The sequence below is a fragment of the Melanerpes formicivorus genome, unplaced genomic scaffold (assembly GCF_026170545.1).
Source record: "Melanerpes formicivorus ecotype bairdi unplaced genomic scaffold, bMelFor1.0.p_v2 SCAF_107, whole genome shotgun sequence".
Lineage (NCBI taxonomy): Eukaryota > Metazoa > Chordata > Aves > Piciformes > Picidae > Melanerpes > Melanerpes formicivorus.
Genome location: NW_027142459.1, coordinates 1,111,605 through 1,139,335, shown reverse-complemented (window position 1 = coordinate 1,139,335; position 27,731 = coordinate 1,111,605). Strand labels below are relative to the sequence as shown.

At 49.2% G+C, this 27,731-nt stretch overlaps 3 protein-coding genes and 1 non-coding gene across 6 annotated transcripts in view; 3 read left to right on the top strand and 1 right to left on the bottom strand.

The window, feature by feature from the left end:
* LOC137455736 (TOG array regulator of axonemal microtubules protein 1-like) overlaps positions 1-2,508 on the top strand; it is a 36,560-nt gene extending 34,052 nt beyond the window's left edge. The window contains exon 21 of the mRNA XM_068166812.1: positions 1,953-2,508. Within this exon, the coding sequence (XP_068022913.1) occupies positions 1,953-2,206 (254 nt within the window). The 3' untranslated portion in view covers positions 2,207-2,508. The remainder of the gene's footprint in view (positions 1-1,952) is intronic.
* A 641-nt stretch (positions 2,509-3,149) lies between these two features.
* Positions 3,150-21,737, top strand: PRPF39 (pre-mRNA processing factor 39). 3 transcript variants are annotated; one of them, XM_068166804.1, is made up of 14 exons: positions 3,150-3,224; positions 6,733-7,088; positions 8,308-8,433; positions 9,110-9,228; positions 10,418-10,585; positions 11,162-11,327; positions 12,750-12,857; positions 15,724-15,888; positions 16,215-16,341; positions 16,437-16,705; positions 17,260-17,444; positions 18,222-18,296; positions 19,460-19,580; positions 21,013-21,737. In XM_068166804.1, exons 2-14 carry the CDS (start codon positions 6,759-6,761, stop codon positions 21,061-21,063), a joined length of 2,010 nt encoding a protein of 669 aa, XP_068022905.1. In that variant the 5' UTR covers positions 3,150-3,224; positions 6,733-6,758; the 3' UTR covers positions 21,064-21,737. The 3 variants fall into 3 exon arrangements, with proteins under 3 accessions (XP_068022905.1, XP_068022907.1, XP_068022906.1); XM_068166806.1 differs by lacking the exons at positions 3,150-3,224; positions 6,733-7,088 and adding an exon at positions 8,873-8,982 and having other exon boundaries at positions 8,418-8,433; XM_068166805.1 differs by lacking the exons at positions 3,150-3,224; positions 6,733-7,088; positions 8,308-8,433 and adding an exon at positions 8,457-8,982.
* LOC137455739 (small nucleolar RNA SNORD127) lies at positions 16,796-16,877 on the top strand. Its single transcript, XR_010990882.1, has one exon. It is a non-coding gene; the product is annotated as a small nucleolar RNA SNORD127 (small nucleolar RNA).
* A 456-nt stretch (positions 21,738-22,193) lies between the features above and the next one.
* On the bottom strand, positions 22,194-27,679 carry LOC137455734 (peptidyl-prolyl cis-trans isomerase FKBP3-like). The gene is made up of 7 exons (XM_068166807.1): positions 27,513-27,679; positions 27,337-27,438; positions 27,137-27,244; positions 26,164-26,299; positions 25,442-25,509; positions 23,140-23,237; positions 22,194-22,431 (listed from the first exon to the last, which is right to left on the bottom strand). Exons 1-7 carry the CDS (start codon positions 27,624-27,626, stop codon positions 22,377-22,379), a joined length of 681 nt encoding a protein of 226 aa, XP_068022908.1. The 5' UTR covers positions 27,627-27,679; the 3' UTR covers positions 22,194-22,376.
* Between the last annotated feature and the right edge of the window lie 52 nt (positions 27,680-27,731).

The window sequence follows — 27,731 nt, the reverse complement described above, 5'->3', positions numbered from 1 at the left end:
TCTGTTCTTGAAACAGGCATCCCTAAGTTTATGCTTCCTGCATGTGTTAGTCACCAGATTTTAGACCATTCATCTCTTGGTGGGACTTTCTGGAGCAGTTTGTGAGGCTCTTGTGAGGCCACACCTCAAATCCTGGGTTCAGTTTTGGGCCCCTCCAAGAAAGACATTAGGTGATGGAGCAGGTCCAGAGAAGGACAGCAAAGCTGGTGAAGGGTCTGGAGAGCAGGTCTGGTAAGGAGCAGCTGAGGGAACCAGGGTTGTTTAGTCTGGAGAAGATGAGGCTCTCTTCAACTCCTCATTGCTTTCTACAACTGTCTGAAAGGAAGTTTGTGCCAGGTGGGGGTTGGTCTCTTCTCCCTGCTATCAGGTGATAGAAGGAGAGGAAATGGCCTGAAATTGTGCCAGGGGAAGTTTAGGTTGGATGTTAGGAACAATTTCTTTCCTGCAAGAGTGGTCAGACATTGGAACAGGCTGCTCAGGGAGGTAGTGGAGTCACCATCTCTGGAGGTGTTCAAGAAACATGTGGACATGGCACTCTGAGACATGGAACCATGGCCATGGTGATGTTGTGTTGATGGTTGGGCTTGGTGATCTTAGAGGTCTCTTCTCGCTGATGCCATTCTGTGATTGTATAAGATTACTTTGTTCCTTAAATATCTACTGTGTCTTTCAGAACTAGAGGGGAAATCACATCAGTTGTTACACAGTGCACTGTGAGAAACTGGTAGTGCATAAGACCCTGAATGGGAAGGTCGTGAGTTCAAGCCTGCAGTGAGCAGTAGCGTCCTCCCTACTCTAGTCATGAGGTCTGTGGTGACAGGTTGGACTCGATGATCTTTGAGGTCTCTTCCAACCTTAGTGATACTGAATACTGAATCCTAAGAAAAACAGAACACCCCTATGACAATCCTGACTAAAAAGTACCTGCAAAAGCCCCTCCAAGTTTCCTTTCCCTGTTGTATTTTTATAGAACACTTTAATAATCTGCAGTACCTGTGCTGCCCTCTAAACTAAGAGAGGATAAAAGGGGTGTTTGCAGGGATGTCAAGAGGGACTTGGACAGGCTGGAGAGGTGGGCCAAAGCCAGCCTCATGAAGTGCAACAAGGCTAAGTGCAAGGTCCTACACCTGGATTGGGACAGTCTGAAGCACAAATAGAGGCTGGGTGAGGAGTAGCTTGAGAGCAGTCTTGAGAAGGACTTGGGGGTGTCAGTTGATGAAAAACTCAACATGAGCCAGCAGTGGTCACTTGCAGCCATGAAGCAAGCCATACGAGCTGCATCCAAAGCAGCGTGACCAGCAGGATGAGGGAGGTGATTCTGCCTCTCTACTATTTTCTCCTGAGACCCTTCCTGCAGCACTGTGTCCATTTCTGGTGTTCTCAGAACAATGAGGACTTGGAACTGTTGGAGACGGTCCCAAGGAGGCCACAAAGATGATCAGAGGGCTGGAACACTCCCCTGTGTGGACAGGCTGAGAGAGCTGGGGCTGTTGAGTCTGGAAAAGGCTCCAGAGAGACCTTAGAGCAGCCTTCCAGTATATCAAGGGGGGGCTATAGGAGAGCTGGGGAGGGGCTTTTTACAAGGGCTTGTGGTGATAGAATGAGGGACAATGGCTATGAGCTGGAAGAGGGGAAGCTTAGACTAGAGATTAGGAAGAAAGAGTGAGGATGGAGACACTAGAACAGGTTGTCCAAGGACGTTGTGGATGGCCCCTCCCTGGAAAAGTCTTCAAGTCCAGGTTGGATGGGGCCTTGAGCAACCTAGTATAATGGAAGGTGTCCCTGCCCATGGCAGAGGGTTGGAACTAGATGATCTTTAGGGTCCCTTTCAACCCAAAACCATTCTGATTTGACATTGACTGCTTTTCAAAGCCTCTCAAAGCAGGGTTTCACCTCTGCATTGTGTTTTAAACCATCTCCAAACACTGTTTGACCTATTGCCTTCCTTGCAGACCTCGTTATGGAGTTATACCCACGAAAGCCTTATGCTGTGGAGCAGAAAGTTCTGGTTGTCCTTTGGCACCTTCTGGGGAACATGACCAACAGTGGCTCTTTGCCTGGAGCCGGGGGGAACATCCGGACGGCCACAGCAAAATTATCTAAAGCACTTTTTACACAGATGGGTCCAAGTCTGCTCACTCAAGCTGCAGCTCAGCCACCGCACATCAAGAAGAGTTTAGAAGAATTCTTGGACATAACTACCTAAAATAAGGACCTCTCTGTGTGTGAAACTCAATCAGGACACATAGACAACTAACTGTTTACATGGAGACAGACAGGACCATCCCCATGGTGCTGATTCACAGTGTTGGGTGTTGTTCATGCAGCAGCAGGGTTGGTGTTGGGAGAGCCTGAGCTGTGCTGAGGCTCACTCCCCTCGCTGCCACCCTCACCAGTGTGCCTGGTGACAGAGGACAAGTCCCTCCCGAGTCATGCCTGCTGGTCACTGGAGAAGATGGAGTACAGAACCCTCTCAGATTGCTGGTGAATAAAGACACCTTCTCATCAGAGTCATGTAGTGACTTCTTTAAACTTCATGCTGCCAATTATCCTGTACAAGAAGGGAGTGTGTGGCTTTTGTGAGAAATCTGCTGGGGTTTTAGCCAGGTGTGGAGGATGAGCTTTGCTGTGGCAGCTGTTAAAGCCCGGGCAAGTTGGTTTAGGGGCTGGGGCTGCTCCTCTGCCTGGGAATGCACAGCTCTGGGGAAAAGGAACCCCAGCCTGCTCCTTCCTTTTCTCTTCTCTTCCCCTTTTCCACTTTTCCATTCTGTTTTCCCCTTCTCCTTCTCCATTTTCTTTCCTTTCTCCCTTTTCCCTTCCCTCTCCTTTTCCCCATTTTCCTTTCCCCTGTCCGTTATCCGTTAATCCCCTTCCTTGTCTGTTATCCCTTTCCTTTCCTGTTCCTTTTCCCTTCCCCCTTTTCCCTCCTTCCGTTCCCCTCTCCCCCTCCCACTGTCCCCCTCGCTCCCGTCCCCCCGTCCCCCCCCCCCCCGCGTGTCCCCGGCTCCGCCGACAGCCCGGGGCCCGATTTCCGCAGAGCCGCGCGGCAGGGGAGGCGCGCGGCCGCCATTTGGCGGGAAGCAGGGCAGGGCGCAGGGCGTCTGCGCGGCGCCGCCGGGGCGCAGGCGCGAGGGGCTGTGCGCAGGCGCCGTGCGCGGTTCTCGGGGCCCGGCGGCAGCGCGGCAGGCTGGCGGTCACCGGCCCAGCGGAGGTGCCGGCTGCAGGTGAGGACTGCGGGGGCTCGGGGGGCGAAGGGGGGCGGCAGGGCCCCCTGTGGCAGGACTAAGGCTTGCTCGGCCGCGTTCTGCCGAGAAGGGTGGCCGGCGCGGGGCTCGCAGCCTGCAGCCACGTTCGGGCCCCTGCCTCCGGCCGCGCTTCAGGTGGCCAGCGGTTAGCCTGTCCTGCCCGTGAGGCTCGGGTGTGTTAAATAACGACTGTGATTAACTCCGCAGTGAGGGAAAGGTGGTTCGTTTCCGGTTTATGTGCTGTAAGCGCCGCTAAGTCTCGGAAGGGGTGGTCGGCCGGCTCACAGGCATTGAGGGCTTCACGTTTTATCGCATCGTTGCTATGTTGTTCCCCTGTACTGCGCACTGGTGAGGCCACACTTCGGGTCCTGGGTTCAGGTTTGGGCCCTTCACTCCAGTGAGGTCAGCGAGGTGCTGGAGCGTGTCCAGAGGAGAGCAGCGAAGCTGGTGAAGGGTCTGGAGAACAGGTCCTGTGAGGAGCAGCTGAGGGACCTGGGGCTGTTCAGCCTGGAGAAAAGGAGGCTGGGGGAAGGCCTCATTGCTCTCTACGACTCTCAGTGGAGGTTGGAGCCGGGTGGGGCTTGTTCTTTTCTCACATGCAACAAGTGACACGATAAGAGGAAATGGCCTCAAGCTGCCTCAGGGAGGTTTAGATTGCACCTGAGGAGCACTTTACAGCGCGGCTTCTCGGGCGCAGGAAGAGACTGCCCAGGGGGGTGCTGGGAGTCACCATGACTGGGGGTGTTTAAGAGACACGTGGATGGGGTGCTGAGGGACATGGTTTGGTGGCACTGCCTAAGCCATTTTGATCATCTCAAAGGTCTCTTCCAACCTCAACAGTTCTATGATTCAGTATTTTGGTTACTAAACCTTAATCTTGGGGCAGAAGCAATGGAAGGGACATGCTGGTAACGCCCTGCAGTCAGGTCTGGCCCAGAAGGTTTCAACCGGCTGCTTATCAGGGCTGTGAAGAGCCTTGGAAGGGTGTGAGAGGGGGTGTGGAATTATGGGGTGCTGCCTGTTTCTGCTTTTACCTCGATATTTTCCACTGGTTCGTTCATGTTTCTTAACACCTGCCTTGTCTGTGCTGAGGCTTTAATAGGAATGGGCTTAAGTAATGCTTGTGGGCAAATTAATGAACACTTAGTGCCTGTAGTTATCTGATAGATTTATTCAGTTACTTAGCTTGAGTGGTCTAAAACTCCTGGAATTGAGTTACTCTATTACACGGTTAGTTGTGTTAGATGCTCACTTTTGAGGCCACACCTGGGTTCAGTTTTGGCCCCCTCAACCCAAAAGGATATTGAGGGGATAGAGCAGGTCCAGAGAAGGGCAGCAAAGCTGGAGAACAGATCTGGTGAGGAGCAGCTGAGGGAACTGGGGTTGTTCAGCCTGGAGAAAAGGAAACCAAGGGGAGATTTTCTTGCTCTCTCCAACTTCCTGAAAGGGGGTTGGAGCCAGGTGGGGGTTGGTTTCATCTCCCTATTATCAGGTGATACAGTGAGATGAAGTGGCCTGAAATTGTGCCAAGGAAGGTTTAGGTTAGGCATGAGTAACACTTTCCTGCAGGAGTGATCAGGCAATGGAACAGGTTGCCCAGGGAGGTGGTGGAATCACCATCTCTGAAGGTGTTCAAAAACTGAGTAGATGTGGCACTCTGGGACATGGTCTAGTTGTTGTTGGTATCTCCAACACTAACTAAAGAAGCCAGCTTTGTATGCAGACTTTCTGGAGTAGCTCAGTGTGTGGGCCAGAGCTACTCATGGAGGAAATAGACGGCTCCCCTTGCACAGGTGTCCTCTCCTGCTGGTAGAACAGAAGCGCTGTAGTGCACTGTGTGCTCACAGCATGTGAGCATGTTTTAGTGGCTTCTAAACATCACCAACACTTAATTTTTGTGACTGGTAGCTATACAAAATTAGAAAATCATGAACTGTTTAAGAGAAGAAATTGTGTTTTTAGGGCTGCCAGCAGATGCATGCAACAGAGAAGAGAAACCAGCCCTTCCCAAAAGCAGTTGTTGAGACAGCTTTGCAGGGCAAAACGTGGAGTTTCTAGCTGTATGCCCAGGATAAGTGTCCTGGTGAGCTCCCAGGCTAAATGTGAGCTGTTACCTCATATGTTGAGGCTGCTGCAGAGAAGATAGGGACTATTTCTTCTGTCTGACAGATTTTGTTCTTCTCTGTCAATGCATTTGTAGAAGTGAGAGCAAGCCATTCTGTCTCTTACCAGCACTGAGAGCACTGGGTTTGTGCAGTCTGGAGAAGCGAAGGCTCCAGGGAGACCTTTTGGTAGCCTTTCAGTGCTTAAAGGGTCTGATTAGAAAGCTGGGGACAGACTTTTGGGCTTGTGACAGAACAAGGGGTAATGGTTTGAACTAAAAGAGGAAGAGATTCAGATTGGCGAGAAGGGAGAAATTTTAGACTCTGAGGGTGCTGAGAACATGTCCCAGGTTGCCTGCAGAGCTGATGGATGCCCCATCCCTAGAACCACTGCAGGTCAGGTTGTTTGGGTCTCTAAGAAATCTGCTGTATTTGCAGATGCCCCTGCTGACTGCAGGGGTGTTAGATGACCTTGAAAGGTCCCTTCCCACCCAAACCAGTCTGTGACACAGCTAACAGCACCAGGGTGCTCCATTGCCTAGAATCTGTTAGTCATTAGGACCTGGTTTGACTGCAAGAAGGCTCAGTGGACCACCTTACTCCAAGGCATTGGGTGGTGAAGGTGGGGATCCCTTGAGGCCAGGCACTGCTTGGCAGAGCAGCAGGCAGCCATGTTAGGCTGGAGTAGGCTTTGGGACAAGGGCAGGGCACGGCAGTAGCATTCCAGGAAGATCAGAACAAAGAGTAGGAGGAAGATGGAGTCTGTCCTGAAGGGCAGGAGGAAGCATCTCACACACGAGCTGTGTGTGGGAGAGAACCACTGCATGTCAGGTGGACATTTTATGTGGTCCTCTGATGCTGGATGGGGTTTTTTTTGGAGGCATCATTAATGTGAGATGAGTCTGGTGCTGGGAGTAGTTCTCGGCAGAGGCATCACTTAAGGCATGGATGGTTCATTTCAGCAGGTATTTGTCTTACAGAGAAGTTGCCAGTTTGTAGTAAGGAGGAGAGTTGGGTAAATCTGAACATAATTATCTAGAACAAACTTATACTAGAGTCATAGTAGAAGTCTTGAGTCACTTTTATGCCTCAGTAGTGCCCTATGATGCTTTTTGACCAAACCACAATGATTTGTGTGTGCAGATACTAAAAAATACAGCTGCTGTTAACATCTTTAACTGTAAATAAGGCTGGTAGGTGAAGGATCACAGAATGACTTAAGTTGGAAGAGACCTTCGTGATCCTCTAGTCCAACCTAGTAGACCAAAGTGAAGGTGTGTGGCGAAATACAGAGATGCCTGAAGCATCCATGACTCTTAGCTGACATTTCACGCCCAAGTTCCACTTGAATCGTCACTGAGTGCTGAATGTTTTTGTTTCCACAGGATCTTGTAGAGCAGGAACCTCAGCCATGGAGAACTCGGACAATGCAGAGGAGGAGAAGCCAACAGTTAGCAATGACAGCACAGAAAATGGGGCTGACACATCAACAGAAGAACAGCAGATGGACTTTAGTACAGAGATCATGAGTGTGACTGAGATGGAGCAGTCCCCTGATAGTTCCCCGGACCTGAATGAAGAGAACACACAGGAGAGTGAGATCCCCAACATCGAAAGCTTGCAAACGTCAGATATCGAGGCTAACTTCCCTCCAGACTTCGACAAGTTCTGGAAAGTGGTGGAGGACAATCCCCAGGACTTCACAGGATGGGTGTATCTGCTGCAGTATGTAGAGCAGGAGGTCAGTGCCTTCCCCCCATTCTCCCTGAAAGAATGAACACAAATCATGGGTATACTAAGGACAAATCCGGTACAGTGCATTGAGCTTTTGTGGGTGCTGTTTTAACACGGTTACTTAGGACCCCAGCATGGTGGGGATTGGAAGAGACCTCTGGTGATCAGCCAGTCCACCCCCACTGCTAAAGCAGGAGCACCCACAGCAGCTTGCCCAGGATCATAATGTCCTGCTGGGTTTGGAATCTCTTTAGAGAGAGAGACTCCACAACCTCTCTGGGCAGCCTGCTCCAGGGCTCCAGCACCCTCATACCAAACAAGTTTCTCAGGTGGACGTCCTGGGTTCCAATTTGTGCCTGTTGTTTCTTGTTCTGTCACTGAACACCACTGACAGGAGTCTGGCCTCATCTTCTTTCTGCCCACAGGTCCTTTGGCTCTTGCTGAGCATTGAGAAGATCCCCTCTTGGGCTGCTCTTCTCCATGCTCAACAGCCCCAGGTCTCTCAGCCTTTCCTCCTCAAAGAGATGCTCCAGGCCCCTCAGCATCTTTGCAGCCTCTACTGAACTCTTTCCAATAATTCCCTGTCTCTCTTGAACTGGGGAGCCCAGAATTGGGCCCAGGACTCCAGATGTGGCCTTCCTAGGGCAGAGTAGAGGTGGATGAGAACCTCCCTTGACCTGCTGGCCACACTCTTCTTCACATCCCCTAGGAGACCATTGACTTTCTTGTCCACAAGGGCACATTGCTGTCTCCTGGGGAGCTTGTTGCCCACCAGCACTCCCTGGTCCTTCTCTGTGGAACTGCTTTTGAGCAAGCCATTCCTCCCCTGTAGTGGTGCAGGGGCTTATTCCTCCTCAGTTGCAGGACTCTGTTTGTTCTTGTTGAATTTGATGAGGGTCTGCTGTGCCTAACTTTCTAGCATGGCCAGTTGCCCTTGAAAAATGTCATCAGCAGTGATCACAGAATAGAAATGATTGTTTTGAAGTTCTCAGAAATGACCAAATAGAAATGTTTTTTTCTGAAGTCATCAAAGGTGACCAAACCAAAATGATTGCTTTGAAGCCCTCAGAGATGCCCAAGTAGAAATGATTTGTTTTCAGTCATTGGAAGAGGTTACTGACTAACAGGGATCATTTTTAAGACAATATGGAAACAATGGTAGAGGTTAAGCTAACCTGGAGTTGTTTTGAAGGAGAGGATCCATTGCTCTTGTCTCTTTCCTGCAGAACCACCTGCCAGCTGCCAGGAAGGCCTTCGACAGGTTCTTCACCCATTACCCATACTGCTATGGCTACTGGAAGAAGTACGCGGACCTTGAGAAGCGCCACGAGAACGTCAAGCAGTCTGATGAGGTACGTAGGTAGCTGGGCACAGCTCTTGCCGTTGCTCCTGTTGGCCAAAAAATGACTAAGCTCCCACAAGTCATTTGGCTGCCAGTGCCTGCCAGGTTGGTAGGAGTTTGGTGTGCACGTGTCACCCCTGTGGCATCTGTAGCTAATGTTTTTTCTCTTTGTTGGCAGGTGCGTTAAACCTCTACAGTTTGTCAAGCTTTGCAGTGCAAGCCCTCTGTAAATTACACTGCAGCTTAACAAGTAGGGCAGGGCTTTTCTCTCACTTCCCTTTGTTCCTCATTTTTCACAACTCTAGAGTTGGTTTTTTATTCTTTTTTTTTTTGTATTATTCTTTTCTATTTTTTTGCTGGTCACAATTGCTCCATCTCTATTGCATTTTTGGTCAGACGCTGTCAATGATGCTCTAATGGGTCTGTGCCCTATGGTCTGTACCCCAAAGCCTGCCCACACAACCTGGTCAGAATGCAGGGACCGCTGCGCTTTGAAGATCAAGACTCTGCACGTGGAGATCAGAACATTGCCATGTTCTATCCAACCTCCACCCAAATGGTAATGGTAGATTATTTAAACAAAATTCCAGTAATTAGTATGTCCGAGGTTCAGCGGATAACACAGTGTTGCCTCTCTACTGGGACACCATCACCTCTGTCAGCTACAGCTCCTCTTCTCTTCATAGGTTTATCGCAGAGGGCTGCAGGCCATTCCTCTTAGTGTTGATCTCTGGATCCATTATATAAACTTCCTCAAGGAGACCTTGGACCCTTCTGATCCTGAAACCAACAGCACCATCCGAGGGTGAGTTGCGAGCGGGTGGTGACAGACGAGGTCTGCGTGTACCCAAATGTCCAAAAGTGCCTTGTCCACATGTTTATTGAATGATTCCAAGGGTGGTGCCTATCGTCTCACTTCGCAGCCTGTTCCAATGCCTGACCACTCTTGCAGGACAGACATTTTTCCTGATGTCCAATCTAACCCTCACCTGAGGCAATTTCAGGCCATTTCCTCTATCACCTGATAGCAGGGAGAAGAGATCAACCTCCACCTAACTTCCAGCCTCCTTTCAGGGAGTTGTAGAGAGCTATGAGGTCTCTCCTCAGCCTTTTATTTTCCAGATTAAACAACCCCAGTTCCCTCAGCTGCTCCACTAGACCTGTTGTCCAGGCACTTCACCAGCTTCCTTGCCCTTCTCTGGACCTGCTCTAGTCCCTCTCAGTGTCTGGGAGTGAGTGACACCCAAAACTGAACCCAGTACCTAAGGTGTGGCCTCACGATGTCCTACAGGGGCCAAATGTTGTGTCTTGAGAGCTTCACACTGGATGTTAAGAACTACTTTGTGCAGTGATGCAGCAAGTTCCCCAGAGAATCTGGGGAGTTTAATTCCATGGAATTTAGATACGGGGATTTAATTCCTTGGAGATGTTCAGGGTACAGCCAACATGATTCTGACCTCATCTTTGGCTGGCAGTGGTCCTGCTTTTAGTGAGTGGTTGGACCAAAGGTTGATGCAAAACCGTTATTGAGCTGTAAGTTAGCTCCGAGCAACGCGATTGATGTATGGCTGTGTTAAACTGCTAAATAATGGCTTTGGAATCTGACAGGGTGGTAAAGGTCAGGTGTTTTCCTCATGTCTTGCACACCTGCAAGTGGCTTTTCCTGTTGCCTTTATTCAGTTGTGGCAGTGGTAGAGGAGAAGGCGAGTCTGAGCTTCGTGAACTCCTGCAGACACCTAGAGAATACTTTGAACAACTTCAGTCTTGAACACAAGTATGGCTGCGAGTAGATGAGGTTGCTCATAATTGTAGTATCATTAAGGGTGGTAAGGACTTCTAAGATCGTTGAGTCACAGCTTCTAACCAACACCTCCGTGACCACTAGACAAGCCACATCTACTTATGTTTTGAACACCCAATCTTCAAATGGGAGCCACAGCCTCCTTGTGCTCCCACCTCACCCAGGAACAACTGTGCAATGGTTTCCCTTTCAGAGCCTACGAGCATGCAGTGCTGGCTGCGGGGACAGACTTCCGTTCTGACCGGCTCTGGGAGATGTACATCAACTGGGAGAATGAGCAGGGCAACCTGAGGGAGGTGACCTCCATCTATGACCGCATCCTTGGCATCCCGACGCAGCTCTACAGTCATCACTTCCAGAGGTAAAGAGAAACGAGTGATTTCACCCAATCCTAGCACATGCTGGTGGGAAGGGACCTCTGGAGATCGTCCAATCCAACCCTCCTTGTTGAAGCAGTGTCACCCACAACAGCTTGTCCAGGATCACAATGGCCAGCTGGGTCTGGAATCTGTTCAGAGAAGGAGATTCCATAACCTCTCTGGGCAGCCAGCTCCAAAGCTCCTTAACCAGAACCTGGGTTAATCAGCCTTCTGTATAACTTCTACAGACCTTTTTGTTTGAACATAAAGTATCTTTCTCTACAGCTGCTCTTATCCTTTGGCATCACTTTTTGATGATGAGTGGTCTGTCATCTTCAGTAGTGAACCACTGGAGTGCATCACCCTTTTATTTCACTTTGAGACAAGAAGGTTTTGGAGCCTGGCAGCTGGCGGAAGCTGCATTTGTGTGTGTGTTGTCAGAAGCTGCATTCTCAGTACCACTCCAATTGATAAATCACCTCAGAGCCCCTCTGGGACTGATTGTTCAGCTCTGGGTGGGCAGAGTGTTGCCACATGAGACATCAAGGTTGTGTTGCATTGTTTCTGCCTGCTCTCAGGTTTAAGGAACACATCCAGAACAACCTGCCTCGGGACTTCCTGACCACGGAGCAGTTTGTCCAGCTGCGCAGGGAGCTTGCCTCAGTCAATGGCCACACTGGGGAGGAGGCGCAGCCAGGAGATGACCTGCCCTCTGGGACTGAAGACATCACTGACCCTGCCAAGGTAGGCAGCCTGAGGGTGCTTAGGGATGTTCCTGCCTTGTTCTGTGCCTGAGGGATGAGTTTAGGTGCAGACAGTTTGGTGTCTATGCAGCTGAGTTGTTCCTCTGGTTCTCTGTGTGTCAGCTTGTCTATGGGACACACCTTCTCAGAGGTAGTAAAGACATGGAGTTAAAAAATTATGGAAGTGGTGTGGAAAGCTTTAAGGGTTAACAGTAATTATACCATATTAGGAAATGAGTACAGAAGTGGCTGGCCAGGCAGCATTGATGGGATGAGGCCAATGGGATGAGGTTCAACAAGGCCAAGTGCCGGGTCCTGCGCTTAGGTCACACCAACCCCATGAATGCTCCAGGAGTGGGGCAGAGTGACTAGAAAGCTGCATAGCAGAGAAAGATCTGGGGGTGCTGGCTGACAGTGGCTGAAGATGAGCCAGCAGTGTGCCCAGGTGGCCAAGAAGGCCACCAGCATCCTGGCTTGGATCAGCAGTGGTGTGGCCAGCAGGGTCAGGGAAATGATTGTGCCCTTGTGCTGGGCACTGGAGAGGACACACCTTGAGTTCTGGGTTCAGTTTTGGGGCCTCAGTTCAAGAATGACATTGAAGTGCTGGAGAAGGTCCAGAGAAGGGCAACAAAGTTGATGAAGGGCCTGGAGAACAGGTCAGGTGAGGAGCAGCTGAAGGAACTGGGGTTGTTCAGCCTGAAGAGGAAGCTGAGGGGAGACCTGAGTCTCTACAAATCCATGAAAGGAGGTTGGAGCCAGGTGGGGGCTGGTCTCTTCCACCAAGAAAGGAGGGACAGGACAAGAGGAAATGGCCTCAAGTTTCTCCAGAGGAGGTTTAGGTTGGATATTAGATGAAACTTCTTCAATGAAAGTTCAGGTTCTCATACACTGGAGCAGGTTGCCCAGGGAGGTGATTGAATGAATCCCCATTCTTGGAGGTGGTGTAAAGACACAGAGATGTGGTGCTGAGGGGTGTGGTTTAGCACCAGCCTTGGTAGAGTCAGAGGATGGTTGGACTCAGTCTTAAATTAGGTCTCTTCCAACCAAAATGATTCTGTGAGCAACTGTGATCCAAGGAAATTGTTCTTCAGTAGTGGTCTGTGGAGGTTCACATCCTTCACAGGCATGTGGAAATGGAGCCATCCAGAGGAACTGTTGATTGAAACCATGTTTGACTTGGGTGAAAATCCATCTTAAATCTCAATTACCTTCAGCATAAAGCAAAACTTGAGGTAGAAAATCAGTTTAGTTGGATTGTGCTGAAGGTAAGGGCACCATGTGGACAGTGTCCCACCCCTTCCCCTGCCCCTTCAAGGCAACATCTCTGGTACTTTGGGTTTATGCACGTGACTGTCACCCTAAAATGCATTTACAAAGGTGATGTGGTGTCTGCCTGTGTCACATCTTCAAACTTGTGTTTTAGCTGGTCACTGAGATAGAGAACATGAGGCACAGAATCATTGAGATTCACCAGGAGATGTTTAACCACAACGAACACGAAGTCAGTAAGAGGTGGACCTTTGAGGAAGCGGTAAGTTTGGGTCTTCTATGTAAGGCAGGAGGTGCAAGAGCTTTGAACATAAACCCTGGAGCTAGGGATTGGGTGACAAACCTTGTGATTGGAGCTGTTGTGGGGCTTTCAGCAAAGATGGGCTTTCACACTCTGCTGTGTTTCTTCTGAAAAGCCAGTTTGTGAGGGCAGCTCTGCCATCTGATCATTGAAATGTGGTTGAGGAGTGCCTGGGGAGAGGTGAGATGGGGTGCTGGTGATGAGTGGTCTTTGAACACATGGTCATGAAGTGTGTGTGTCAGGACTGCCTTGTCGCTGAGGTGCTGCAGGGTAATGCAGTGGAGGAGGTTCTGGCTGCCTGTCCTGAAGGGAGAATGGAATTGGGATGGGTTTGTGTTTCACCATCACGCTCCAAAATCTGAGATCATCTCTGGCTGCAGAGCTAATCCTGTCCTGAAAGGAGAATGGGTTCTCACTCTGAAACCTGGACACAGTTCACTTGAGTTTGCCAACAGGATCCATCAAACCTGCAGCTCCTGTCTACAAACCACTAAGTCATAAATTAGCCTGACCATTTGGCTAGGAGACATTTGCAGGGGCTTCTCGTGTCCCCTGTCCTGTTGCTTATTGCACTAGGCCAGACACCTTATAGGCCAGAAGAACTTTGGAGAACCTTGAGTAGGGCAGCGAGGCTGTAGGGAGCAGGATGTTGGCTGGAGTAGGAGCATCTTCCAGTTGGGAGAGGTCTTGGCCATCAGTCTGCAGCAGATGCTTCTTTGGCTCAGAGGGTTGCTACTGTGGTTGCTTCTGGAACACCATGGTTGCTCATTGGAACAGGTTGTCCAGGGAGGTTGTAGATGCCCCCTCCCTGACATGTTGTAGGCCAGATGGGACAAAGCCTTGAGCAACATGGTCTAGTGGGAGGTGTCCCTGCCCATGGCAGGGTGTTTGGAATCTTTAAGGTCCCTTCCAATCAAACCCATTCTGTGAACTCCAGCACACTGCATGTAACCACTCCTGCTCACATTGACTTTAGAACTGTAACTCAGGTGGGTTCCTCTTTCTGTTCCACCACAACCAGCCCCATACATCATGGAGAAGCAGAGCACTCAAGGCATGTCCTTACAGTAGGGGAGGCTCAAATACACTGGAGTCTTGTGGAAAATGAGGTTATGAGTGAAGGTCTTCTTGGCTCATGAAGCTACAAATGATTACTTAGAAGAATGGTAAAACTGTGGATATGCTGGAGAAAATGTGTAAGAAACAGGGTGTCCTCTTGTTCCTGGCCAGAATCACTACATGTTCTGACAAAAGAAGAGTATTTGGAACAGGTTTTCCAGAGATGTGATTGAGACCCCATCCCTGGACACATTCAAGGTCGAGCTTGATGTAGCCCTTGGCAGCCTGATCTAGTTGGAGGTGTCCCTGCTCACTGCAGGGGAGCTGGACAAGATGACCTTTGAGTATCCCTTCCAACCCAATGCATTCTGTGATCTGTTCTGTGGATACCAACATGATAGACCTACGAGGTGTCTGAAATACACATTTTGTCTTGGAATGGATAGAAATGAGTTAGATTGATAACAGAGGCCAGATGAGTGATGGAGACCATTTAGACCTGTTTGCTTAAGGAACATGGTTTAGCACTGGACTCAGTTGGGTTAGATAGTGGTTGGACTTGATGATCTTAAAGGTCTTTTCCATCCAAAATGATCCTATGAGTTTATTGTAGCAGTGAAGAGCCTTGGGTTCCATAGTAGGGTTCAGTGAGGAGCATGGAGGGGGTGATTTGCTTTACATTCCAGGTGGGTGTAAAGGATTGAACATTAACTTCTTAATTATTGTGAGTTCTTGATGTGTTGTGTGGATGTCCCTGAGATGGAATTGCAGTACAGGAAAGAAATGATCAGGTAAAGGTAAAGATGGAGAGAGGAAAAGCAAGATCTCTGGAAGGATGCTCTGCTGCCTGTAGGTCAAAGCAGTGCTAGTACAGTAAGTACTTCAGCTCTCTATGTGGAATGCGTTCATTGGTGTTCATCTTTGGGGTTCTTCAGCTGGGAGAAAAGGAAGCTGAGGGGAGATGTTTGGCTCTACAGCTCTTTGAAAGAAGGTTGAAGCCAGGTGGGGGTTGGTCTCCTCTCCCAAGGAACAAGTGATAGGACAAGAGGAAATGGCCTCAGATTACACCAGGGGAGGTTTAGTTTGCACGTGAGGAATTAATTTTTCCCCAGAAGGGTTGCCAAGGTCTGGTCCAGGCTTCCCAGTGCAGTGGTGGAGTCCCCATCCCTGGGTTTTAAAGCCATGTAGATGTGGTGCTGAGGGACATGGTTTAGTGGTGACCTGGCAGTGCTGGGCTAATGTTTTGACTAGATAATCTTTGAGACCTTCATCAACCTCTATGATTCCATGATAATGTTGCTGTTACATTGTGACCACAGGTTTTAAAGGGATCAGCATCACCGAGTTCTTGCTCATCTTCTGTAACCACTTTGCACTCCAAGAGCTTTCTAGAGCAAGAAGTGCCTAGCCTAGAATAATACCAGCAGCATCTCTTGATCAGCACTTGGGTAACCCCAGTAGATCTGGCTGGATAATGTCCTTGGACATAAGGAGGAAGTTTGGACATTAGGAGGAAGTTCTTCACAATGAGGGTGGTGAGACACTGAAACAGGTTGCCCAGTAATGCAGTTGAGGCTCCGTCCATGGAGGCACTTGAGATCAGACTTGACTGGGCTCTGGGCATCCCAGTCTAGTTGCAGATGTCCCTGCTGACTGCAGGGCAGTTGGACAAGATGACCTTTGAGGGTCTCGTCCAACCCAATGCGATCTGTGATTGGTGTGGTCCCACAGTCCCACTGATTGAAGTGGTGTTGCTTGACTCTTGCAGATCAAGAGGCCTTACTTTCATGTCAAACCTCTGGAGAAAATTCAGCTGAAAAACTGGAAAGAGTACTTAGAGTTTGAGATAGAGAATGGCACTCACGAGCGAGTCGTGGTCCTCTTTGAGAGATGTGTTATTTCATGTGCCCTCTATGAGGACTTCTGGATTAAGGTAAGGGAGAAGTGGTTTGCCACCCATCATCTCCTTGCCGCTGGCAATACCTTGACCTAGTGACTAACCTTTTGTACTCTTTGTGGAACGTTGTTCATATATAACTATATCTGTTGCATTAGGAGATGGTCTGCTTGCAACCAGATTTGACTGCTGCATATGCCAACTTCGTTGCCTCTCTACGTCCTTCCTTACAGAAACTAGTCTAGTGGTTCCATAAAGGTGCTGAATGGGTTTAAAACAAAAGAATTTTATCACTCTGGCATGTTTGGAAAGGCAAATACAAGCTTTAAACTCTCCCATCTCTGCTCTGTTTTCAACCATAGTATGCCAAATACATGGAGAATCATAGTATTGAAGGAGTGAGGCATGTCTACAGCAGGGCTTGCACAATACACCTGCCTAAGAAACCCATGGTTCACATGTTGTGGGCAGCCTTTGAGGAGCAGCAGGGTAAGAGCAACCCCGGGGTTCTGCTGGGAGGGATTCTGGTGGTCAGGAGGCTGTTGGGTGTCTCCTATCCTAAAGCATCTCAACCGGTGTTTCAGGCAACATTGATGAAGCCAGGAGGATCTTGAAGACCTTTGAGGAGTGTATTCTAGGGCTAGCCATGATCCGCCTGCGCAGAGTCAGCTTGGAGCGCAGGCACGGCAACATGGAAGAAGCTGAGCACCTGCTGGAAGAGGCTATGAGGAACGCCAAGTCCCTCACTGAGTCCTCCTTTTATGCCATCAAATTAGCTCGGCACCTCTTCAAAGTACAGAAAAACCTTCCAAAGGCAAGAAAAGTGCTGTCAGAAGCCATAGACATGGACAAAGTATGTGTTCCCTCCTTGCTGTCCTTAACAAACCAAACCAACCCCCAAAGATCACCAGTCTTCTCTCTCTGAAGCATTTCTTTCCAAGTAGGGCAACAATGATGACAGGAGTTGTAGCTGTAATGGTTCATTACTGCGTGGAGACACCAGTCCCTCTAAACTGAGGTTGCCCTACTTGTAGCTTGCAGCTCTTGCTCTATACCTTCATTTTTCCTTGGAGAATCTCTCTTTTCGTGGAGAATCTCACTCTTCCAGATGTGTGTTCATCTCAAGAGTGAACAAAACCTGTGGGCTTGTAGAGTTTGTAGGTGTTGGGCACTCTACATGCTCTTAGCTCAGTGCTAGGAAAGCGTGATGTGTCTTTTTGCAACGTTAGGTCATTTCTATGTGTCAGGCCAGGTCAGAGATGACCAATGTGACTAAAACCCCTTTTGTTGACTGTTTTGGCATACAGTTCATGGTGTGACTGTTCTGGTGTGCTTGTGGTAGAGATACATTGACCACTAAATACCTAACATGGCCAGGGCACAGCTTCTAATGCATCTTTTGCACAGGAAAACACGAAGCTCTATCTCAACTTGCTGGAAATGGAGTACAGTGGTGACCTCAAGCAAAACGAGGAGAACATCTTGAGCTGCTTTGATAAAGCTGTCAACGGAGAACTCTCCATTAAAATGAGAATTACCTTTTCACAGCGAAAAGTGGAATTCCTGGAAGATTTTGGTTCTGATGTAAACAAGTAAGAGGGCAACCTGTGCAGCAGCCAAGTTAGGGTCACTTTAAGAGTGCTGGGAGAAGTGGTAGGCTTAGCATCCATTAAATGGTGCCTTTCACACCATCAGCTCTTTGTTGGTGGGTGATTTTCTCAACCAAATTCCCGGGTTTAGATAGTGAGAGTGTGGGTGGCAGGACCAGGAGTGTGATTATCCCCCTGTACAGGACATTGCTGAGACCACACCTTGAGTGTATTGGTTTCAGTTTTGGGCCCCTCACTCCAAGGACATTGAGAGGCTGGAGCATGTCCAGAGAAGGCCAAGAAAGCTGGTGAAGGGTCTGGAGAACAGGTCTGGTGAGGAGCAGCTGAGGGAACTGGGGTTGTTTAGTCTGGAGGGAGTCTGAGTGGAGACCTCACTGCTCTCTACAACTCCCTGGAAGGAGGTTGGAGCCAGGTGGGGATTGGTCTCTTCTCCCTACATGTATCATCAGGTGGATGATCACTGAGCTTGGTTTAGAATGGGGTTTGGGTGCCTGATCCCTGGAGCAGGCTGCCCAGAGAAGTTGTGGAGTCTCCTCCTCTGGAGAATTTCCAAACCCAGCTGGACATTGTGATCCTGGCAAGCTGCTGTGGGTTACCCTGCTTTAGCAGTGAGGTTGGACTAGATGATCTCCAGAGGTCCCTTCCAGCCCCATCATGCTGGGATTTGGGGATTCTGTGTACCTGTGGAACATTTTAATGTGGTTGCTCCTGTGTTTACAATGTTGATGTGAGAACAGGTTTCTCTGTTGTCTTCCTTAGGCTTCTGGATGCATATGATGAACATCAGGCACTTCTGAAGGAGCAGGACTCTTTGAAAAGGCGAGCAGAGAACGGGTAGGAAAGAATTCTTCTGGGGTGTGAACCCAGCTGGACTGATGGAGCAGTGTGGGGTGGCTGGAACAGGCACTAAGCTATAGCTGAGAGAACTTGGAAATGCTCCCTCCTTGGAGGTGTTCCAGGCCAGGCCAGATGAGGCCTTGAGCAACCTGGTCTAGTGGAAGTTGTCCCTGCCCAAGGCAGGGAGGTTAAAACTAGGTGATCTTGAAGGTCCTTTCCAACCCAAAACACTCTGTGATTCTACAAATCTATGAAATGCTTAAAATACTTCTGATAACAGTCTTGGAGAGGTGTTTTTTCCTTCAATGTGTGAATACTTACTAAAGTTTCACTGTGGATTTACAGTTTTTCACATAAATACAGATATTTTTCAGCTTTATGCCTATTGTTTGCAAGACTAAAATCCCTGGTTTCTGGTCACTTGATGTTAGGTCAGTGGTTGGACTCGATGATCTTAGAGGTCTTTTCCAACCAAAACAGTTCTGTGATTCTATAAAGTAAATATGCTTTCAGCACAAACATGGCTTTTTCTGTCTCAGTTTGAGCACCAGAAGGATTTGAACACCAGAGCATAGAATCATAGAACTGTTTGGGTAGGAAAAGCCCTCTAGGATCATCGAGTCCAGCCACTGAACCAACCGTGTCCCAGGGTTCCATGTCCACACATTTCCTGAAACCTCCAGGGATGGTGACTCCCCCACCTCCCTGGGCAGCCTGTTCCAATGCCTGACCACTCTTGCAGGGAAGATATTTTTCCTAATATCCAACCTAAACCTCCCCTGACACAATTTCAGGGCATTTCCTCTTGTTTTGTCACTTGACACTAGAGAGACCAGCCCCTACCTGACTCCAACCTCCTTTGAGGGAATTGTAGAGAGCAATGAGGTCTCCCCTCAGCCTCCTATTCTTCAGGCTGAACAACCCCAGTTCCCTCAGCTGCTTCTCACCAGTCCTGTTCTCCAGACTCTTCACCAGCTTTGTTGCTGCTGCTTCTTGAAGCACAGTTTACTGTCCTCTAAATGAAATTATTCTACCCTACTGGGACAGGCCAATGAATATTAAAGTAGTCCTTCCTCTTAGCCATTGCATCATTCCCCATGCACAGATCAGCCCAGAACCTAACCTCTGACACATTCACAAGTAGCTGTTTAATTTCACAGGTCAGAGGAGCCAGATGAGAAGAAAATGCTGACTGATGACCCAGCTCTGGCATCAGCACAGATGATGGATGGAGACATGCAAGCCAACCAGGCAGCCTACAACTACAACGCCTGGTACCAGGTGGGTGTGGGGGGCCCTCCTGGACATTGTGGCTGTAGCAATGGCCCAGTGTCAGCTGGAGAGGAAAGCCTGGAGTCAAGATAGAGCTCCTGGTTTTGTGCATTCCTCTCTAGACTCTATGCATGGCTCTCTGTGCACCAACATCATGGAATCACAGAGTGGTTTGGGTTGTAAGGGACCTTTAAAGCTCATTTAGTCCAACAGTGCAGTGAGCAGGGGCATCTTCACCTAGAGCAGCTTGCTCAGATGTGTGGTTGGGTGTTTAGATGTTTACATTAAGAGAAGTGTGACAGTTGAGATTGTGACATTGCTGGTGAAGGGCAATGGACCTGTGTGTGCTGAAACATTTGGCCAGATGACCCACCTCAAGATGTCAGTTTACCATGTGATAGTCACTTTCTCTGGCTAGTAGTTTCTGTGACATCTTGCTCAAGATGAGTCTGCCACAGCTTGGGTTTGTGACTATTCTTCCATGGCACTTCACTTCATCCTCTGGAGTGGCATAAAGCACTCTGACTTAGTCAAGTCATACCTTGGTTTCCTCTTCTTGCCTGTAGCTCCAGCAGCCTCCAGGATATGCTCTGCTTGCTTTTGGCCTGACTGGCCATTTGATGTCCTGCCTTGTCCAATGGGCAGGCTGGAAAATCAGAGCTTCAAGTCTGCCTTCCTGTAGGATGTTAAGATGGGAAGGGTGGGTATTGCAGGCATGGACTTCTGCTTCTCCTGAGTTGTGAAGCATGACAGGTCCAACTGAGATGTTTGATGAAGGAGTTAATGGAAACTTTAGACTGAGAGGAACCTGCTAAGCTCATGGGGGAAGCATTTGCAGATGGGACACAAAGTGGTAGTGTATCGCTGTGGTTTAGAACTGCCCCCATCAAGTGTTCTTTGCAGAGCCAGGTGGTGAAAGGTATCTCACCAAGCATGGGGACACTGCCAGGACAGCTGCTCCAAGCTGTGAAACACAGCCATTGGGAATAGCAGACTTGGTGTGGATGGAGATCTCAGTCCTGTGCTACACAGGGCAAGAGGATGGGGCCAGACTCTTTTCATTGGTTCCCAGTGACAGGAAAGGAGTAGAGGTCACAAACTGAAACCCAATAGCTTCCATCTGAAGATGAGGAGAAGCTTCTTCAGTGTGAGGGTGCTGGAGCCCTGGAGCAGGCTGCCTGGAAAGGTGGCAGAATCTCCTACTCTGGAGAGCTTCCAAACCCTTCTGGCCATTGTGATCCTGGACAAGGTGCTGTGGGTGCCCCTGCTTTAGCAGGGGCCTTGGACTGGAAGATCTCCAGACGTCCCTTCCAACCCCACCATGTTGGGATTCTGTGGTTCCAGTGACAAGAGGTTGAAATCCTCTCAGTGACAGTCATTATGGGGTGTCCTTTGGAGCAAAGGCAGTCAGTAACTCTTGCCCTGTGTTGTTGCTTTCCAGTACAACTACCAGAATGCCTGGAATTACGGACAGTATTACCACCCAACTTGATCCCGGGAGCAGCTGGAGCTCACCGTGCTGCAGTTTCAACCAAGATGGAATAAAAATAATAATAAAAAAAAAATCTCTATTTTTCTAAGTGGGGGCTGTGAAAGGACTGCTGTCATAGCTGCTTTTGGGTCTTCTGCATGTGAAAGGAGCTGATGTTCACAGGGTATGTGTGCAGTAACTGATCAGTGGTATCTGTCCGACTCTAGCTGACCATCAACCCATTGGTTTTGTTAATTCCCTGCGCTAATGGATGGAGAGAGCTGAGGAGTTCAGTCCTGGCATGATTCCATAGATTGAGTTGGTGAAGCTGTAGGGCTTTGGTGTCTCCTTGAACTGCTGCAGGACACAAGGAGGTTGGGACAGCACCAGGACCTGCGCTACGGTGAGACGTCCTCTGTGTCCCACTCCAAATCCCAACCTGCTTTTTGTTGTCACCATGGAATCTCCTCACCTTTGAAGGCAACCTCTGCCAGCTGCTTTCTCTCCATGAGATCAGAGAGGAAGAGGCTGTGCAAAAAATGATGTTCTTTTATAAAGCACAAATGGTGTCTGGGGTGAGTTTTGTATCTAGAGTTTCTCATGTACACAGTGTGTGAGCAAACATTTGTGTTGGGTTTTTTTCATTTTGATCAAAGTGATCATTCCCATTTTTTGTAATAAAAGCAAGGAATGCAGTAGTCCTCTTGAGTTTTCTTGGGTTACCTCTCTCCAACCAGGACTAAAGGGGGTGTGTGGGCGGGCTCAGTTCAAACGAGCAACTATGGCATGTGGACACCTTGGGAATGGTTGGGACATGTCTGTAGTTTGCTTCTAGAACCTGGCATTTCCATAAAACACCTTTACAGGAGAGGTGGAGTGGGTTTTCTTTATCTAAATGAAGCACCTCCCAGAGTCTTAAGTAATTTCTTTCCTTTTCTGCTATTTCAAATAAAAGAGCTGCCTTAGAGAAGACATGAGCTAGGTCTCACAGTACCTCCTTCTCAGTCGACACCAAGGGACAGTACCAGCCATGGCCACTCCACATGGATCTGCTTCTTGCAGCAGTTCCCTGGGGCTCTATCCAAGTTTTCCCCCACAGTAAGAGAAGGGAGTTTGATGGTGAGCAGAGACACAAGAGAGGAACTCGCATGCACATACAAACTAAGTTTCTTTAGTGGTGTCACTGTACAGCAGTTGGGAGCAGGGCAAACAGACTGGGTTGGGGGACAAGGCCACAGTTGTAACTATTTCCTGGAGTTACAAGAGCAGAACTGCATTGTCAGGAGCTTTCTTGATCCTAAAATGGATTCCCCAGCAGCAGAGGAAAGGGGATTTCACTCAATATCCACCAGTTCTACCTCAAAGAAAAGCTTTGCATTGGGCGGAATCCTGTGGACATACATTAAGGAATGTTAACATCAAGCACAGACCCTACCAGAGCCAAGGCATTGCTGACTGGGAGGTGAGTTACCAGCTGTTCTGGGCCCCCTCTGCTAGGTTTCCACTTCACTGACCACATCAACATTTTGGCTGCTGTCTGCCACCAGCTGTCATGGGTTCCCATGTCCCACATGGCAGGGGGCTGGAGTGAGATGATCCCTTCCAACCCCGCCTATCCTGTGGTTCTCATTGTTCCCATCCCTCTAAAAGCAGCTGAGTTGTCTCCATTTTGACCTTCCTCTGGGAGGAGGTCAGACTGTCCTGCTGCCCTACAGAGGGAAAAGGAATGGCCAGGGAGCCACTGAAATGACCATGAGATAGGATTTCAGTGAGAATGTTCCTTTCCTCTGGTAAAAGAAACATGGCTGCTTGATGCTGCAGCATCACTCAGTTCTGTATTTCAACCTTCTGCCTCTACATCTGGAGCAGAACTTCCCTCCAACCTCCACTATACCTGATAGTATTCCCCACTACTGCTGTGGGAAGAAGCAGATGGAGAATAGGATGTTCTTCTCTCCATGAGTTCTCTCTGCAGGTGTTAGTATTCTAAGCCTGCTGTGAGTGACAAATGCTCCCACCATCATACCCCTGGCCATAGAACACTTGATTCCACCAAGGATGTCCAAGCTAGTTGAGTAAGAAGTTGCAAAAGGATACTTGGCATCAGGCTGCCCCTTCTTGCCATATGCCCACTCAGGTTCAATCTCCAGCTGAGCCTTCTCTCCTTTACTCATCGTGAGGAGGGCTTCATCCCACTGAAAAACAAATCAGCCCCAACTCAAACCAACCACAGCAGAACACAAAGGTCAGCTTCATACAATCACAGAACAGTTTGGGTTGGAAGAGACTATCAAGATTACCTGGTTCCAAACCCCCTGCCATGGGCAGGGACATCTCCTGCTACACCAGGTTGCTCCAGGCCTCATCCAGCCTGGCCCTGAACACCTCCCAGGAGGGGGCATACACTGCCTCCTAGAGCAACCTGCTTCTGTGTCTTCAGAGTGCCTCAGTCCCAAAGAGCTCTGCAGGAGTGCTGATGCTCCACCACTGATTCTGTTTCAGGTCTGGTCCCTGGCCCTGCCCAAAGCTGCTATGGGGCTCAGCACTCTATCAGTTTCACCAAAGCCAGCTGCTCAAAGGAGATAGCTGGCACCCACACAAACCTGGCAGCAAACAGGCTGAAGGAACACTCAAGCCCACTGCTGCTTCTGCAGAGCTGACCATGTGCCCAGGGACACTGTCCCCAGCTCTGATCCTGTCACATATAAGGGCCTTCTTCCCAACAGTAGCAGAAGTATAGATGAGGCTGGAATGGGTTTGGGTTGTTTTCTAAGTCAAGTAATCAGAAGATCACCCAAACACAGCATGGTGGGGTTGGAAGGGACCTCTGGAGATCATCCGGTCCAACCCCACTCCTAAAGCTGAATCATCCACAGCAGCTTGCCCAGGATCACAATTGTCCAGCTAGGTTTGGAATCTCTCCAGAGAAGGAGACTCCATAACCATCCTGGGCAGCCTGATCCAGGGATCCAGCGGCCTCACACCATACAAGTTCCTCCTTGCACTCTTACCTCATGCACACAGCCACCAACTTCACCACAGGCTCAGCAGCAGCAAGACAAAAGTTCAGCACCTCACTTGCTGTGCACCTATGTTGGTATCTCGCAGACATACCAAGTTCACACCAGTGTCTGTGACTTCCACTCTAACAGAAGGATGTGAAGAACACTTGTTTATTCTTTGGCCAGATATCCCCCTCACACAGCTCTCACCAGCTCTGCTGAAACACTTGGTGCTGGAGGGAGCAGAGGAATCACAGAATTGTTTGGGTTGCAAGAGCCCTCAAGGAACATCGAGTCCAACCTTCAAGCCAACACCACTGTAGCCATTAAACCATGTCCCAGAGTGCCATGTCCACTCACTTCTTAAAACACCTCCCTGGGCAGCCTATTCCAATGCCTGACCACTCTTGTAGGAAAGGAATTGTTCTTCATATCCACCCTAAACCTCCCCTGGTGCAATTTCAGGCTATTTCCTCTTGTTCTATCACCTAATATTGGGGAGAAGAGACCAAACCCCCCACATGGCTCCAACCTCCTTTCAGGGAGTTGTAGAGAGCCACAAGGTCTTCCCTCAGCCTCCTCTTTTCCAGACTAACACCAGTTCCCTCATCTGCTCTTGACCAGACCTGTTCTTCAGACCCTTCACCAGCTTCATTGCCCTTCTCTTGATATGCTCCAGCACATTTGCCCAGGGAGGTGGTGGAGTCACCATCCCTGGAGGTGTTCAAGAGGGGACTGGATGTGGCACTTGGTGCCATGGTTTAGTCATGAGGTCTGCGGTGACAGGTTGGACTTGATGATCTTTGAGGTCTCTTCCAACCTTGGTGATTCTGAGATTAGTGTTAGAGCATCCAACTGCAACTCATTTCAGTGAACCAGAGCAGCTAAAATTTGGAGTTTCAGCATCCAGGTCTGAGTTAATGGTTGAAATGAACTATGGTTTTGTGGCCACAGCAGTCTTAGGCTGTCAGTTGGACTCAGTGACCTGGGAGGTCTCTTCAACCAAACCAATTCTATGTAGGAGGCAAATGGCAAGATGCTGAGCGAAAACAACCTTCTGACAGACTAAAGCACACTGAATGTACCCAGTGATTGATGGAGCCCCAGCAACCTGATAACCCTCCAGCTGTGCCAAGCACTAGACAGACAGGCACAAGAGACTGAGCTCCTCCTGAGGAGCATGATGTTGTTCCACTCTTCTTCACCCACTATTTCAGGAGGGGAATGTCACTGCAGATGGGTGAGTGCATCTTGGAGGGACAAATACAACCTGCAGATGCAGACGCTTCCAACTCTGTACCCAAGAGCAGCAGCTCGAAATCTGTTCCCCACCAGTCAGAATTCCTGCAGAATGGAAACTTTGGGCATTCTGAGGGAGTTGTTAATGAGTTACTTACACCTCTGATGACTTTTCCTACGCCAACTTTGAAACTTAAAGGCTTGGCTGCTTTCTTCTTCTTTGCACCTGGAAGAGAGTTTTATGTCCGTTTGCTTTAATGTCCCACCAGTACACCCCGCACTGCTGCCTACAGTTCCTATTCTGAGCATGCCTTGCATAAATATCTGTTCTTAGCATATTATTTTTAGCCCACTCTCAGATGTTTTTTTAGGGGAAAACTTAGTGCTGTGCACTAAAAATATTCATCTCCACAGGGGATACACTACACCAAGCTTCTTCCAATCACTTTCATTCCAGCGTCTCTGTCTTTAAGGCCTTATTACAGAAGTACACCAAAATTTGTCTTTTTAGAGAAACTAACTGTTGGTGCTTGAGTTCTAGAGACAAGGGAAGTTTCCCAAGCAGGAACCATCTTTCCTGTTTTCAGTTTCAGCCCTGACTAAATCCCTGCGTTTCACATTCTCTCCAGCCTGGAGAATGCCAAACATTGAGGTCTGGCAAGACGCAGCAGTTGTCACTTGACACCAGCCAGCCTTAAAATACTGCTGTGCATTCTCTCATGGAGAAATCAGGTTGCAGAGACACCTCTAAGTCAGCTCCAGAAGCAGTTTGCCTGGACTCCTGCCACACACATCTCCCAGAATTTTGTTTAATGAGTCCAGTTAATTTCCTCTACGTGCACTTGTAACAAAAGCCAGGCAGTATTAGATAGGGTCTTACTTGTCTGAACGTTGGTATCGAAGACTGTTCCATCCTGTAGCTTTCCTGTATACCAGCAATGGACAGTGTCTCCTTTCTTTGGGAAGTTGGTTTTATCACCCTTCTTTAAAATGGATTTTGTGTACTTTGGTGGCCCCTGGGTTCATGGGAAAAAAAATAGAGATGATTGCAGCATTAACCAGTCTCACACCAGTGACTTTCAAGATCAAACGAGCACTTGGTTTGGTGCAGTGAATGGACACAATCAAAGTTAATAAATGGCATGGTTTTGGGCCCCTCACTTCAAGGAGGTCATTGAGGGGCTAGAGCCCGTCCACAAAGAGCAACAAAGCTGGTGAAGGGTCTGGAGAACTGGTCTAGTGAGGAGCAGCTGAGGGAAGTGGGATTGCTCAGCTTGGAGAAAAGGAGACTGAGGGGAGATATTCTGGTTCTCTACAGCTCCCTGAAAGGAGGTTTGAGCTAGGTAGGGGGTGGTCCCTTCTCCCCAGTATCAGGTAATCAAAGCAGAGGAAATGGCCTGAACTTGTGCTAGGGGAGGTTTGAGTTGGATACTCACAAAATTTCTTTTCTGCAAGAGTGGTCATGCATTGGAACAGGCTGCCCAGAGCAGTGGTGGAGTCACCATCCCTGGAGGTGTTCAAGAAACATGTGGACATGGAGCTTTGGAACATGGTTTAATGGCCATAGACATGTTGGGGCAATGATTGAATTTGATGCTCTTTGATGTCTCTTCCAACTCAAGCAATTCTGTGATTCTACATGCTCCTGCAGGGCTGTAAGATTTGGGCAATATGTGGCACAGTTCTCAGCCTAAAGCACAGCTTTGAGAGAGATGCCCACCACTAACTCAAGTTATGGAAGCTGGATAATAGCAAGTCATGATGCAAACACCAGATGAATTGCTCTAAACAGGTTTTTGAGACCAGTTTAATTTGGCTGCCCCACACAATGGCTCAAACAACACAACACCAACCTCATCCACTGCCTCCTCGGGCTTTGCTGCTTTGCCCTTGGCCTCCTCTGCCTTCACAGGCTTTGCCTTCTCCGCTGCCTTCTCCGCACCGTCTGTGCCCTTGAACCTCTGAGGAGAAAAAGAGAAGCTGCAGCCATCAACAAGCACCCCCTGTCCCCCAACCTCCCTGCCCCAAACCCTCCAGCCCCGCAGCCCCTCACCTGCGTGTGGAAGAGCTGCGTGTAGGCCGCGATCAGCTGCTCCTTATTCGCCGTCTTAGCCACATTCTTCACCTGCCCCAGAAGCTTGTGCTCGGCCAGAAACTGCAGAGACAAGCCAGTAAGGAGGAGGAAAGGGAGGACATAAAACCTTTGTACGCGTCAATCACCGGCCTTACCGCCTGGGCTGCGTGCTCCTGAAGGAATTTAATGATATCCTTCTTGGGCAGCGCTTCACTCCTCAGTTCCTCAGCACTCCAGGGCTGCGCCGGACCCGCCGTGGCCGCCGCCATTTTCCCGCCTGCAGCTGCCGCCGCCGCCGCCGCCTCCTCCTCCCGGTACCGCCCAACTTTCCCGTCGATCCCGCGGCAGCCGGCGGCGGGGAGCGGCGCCGCCCC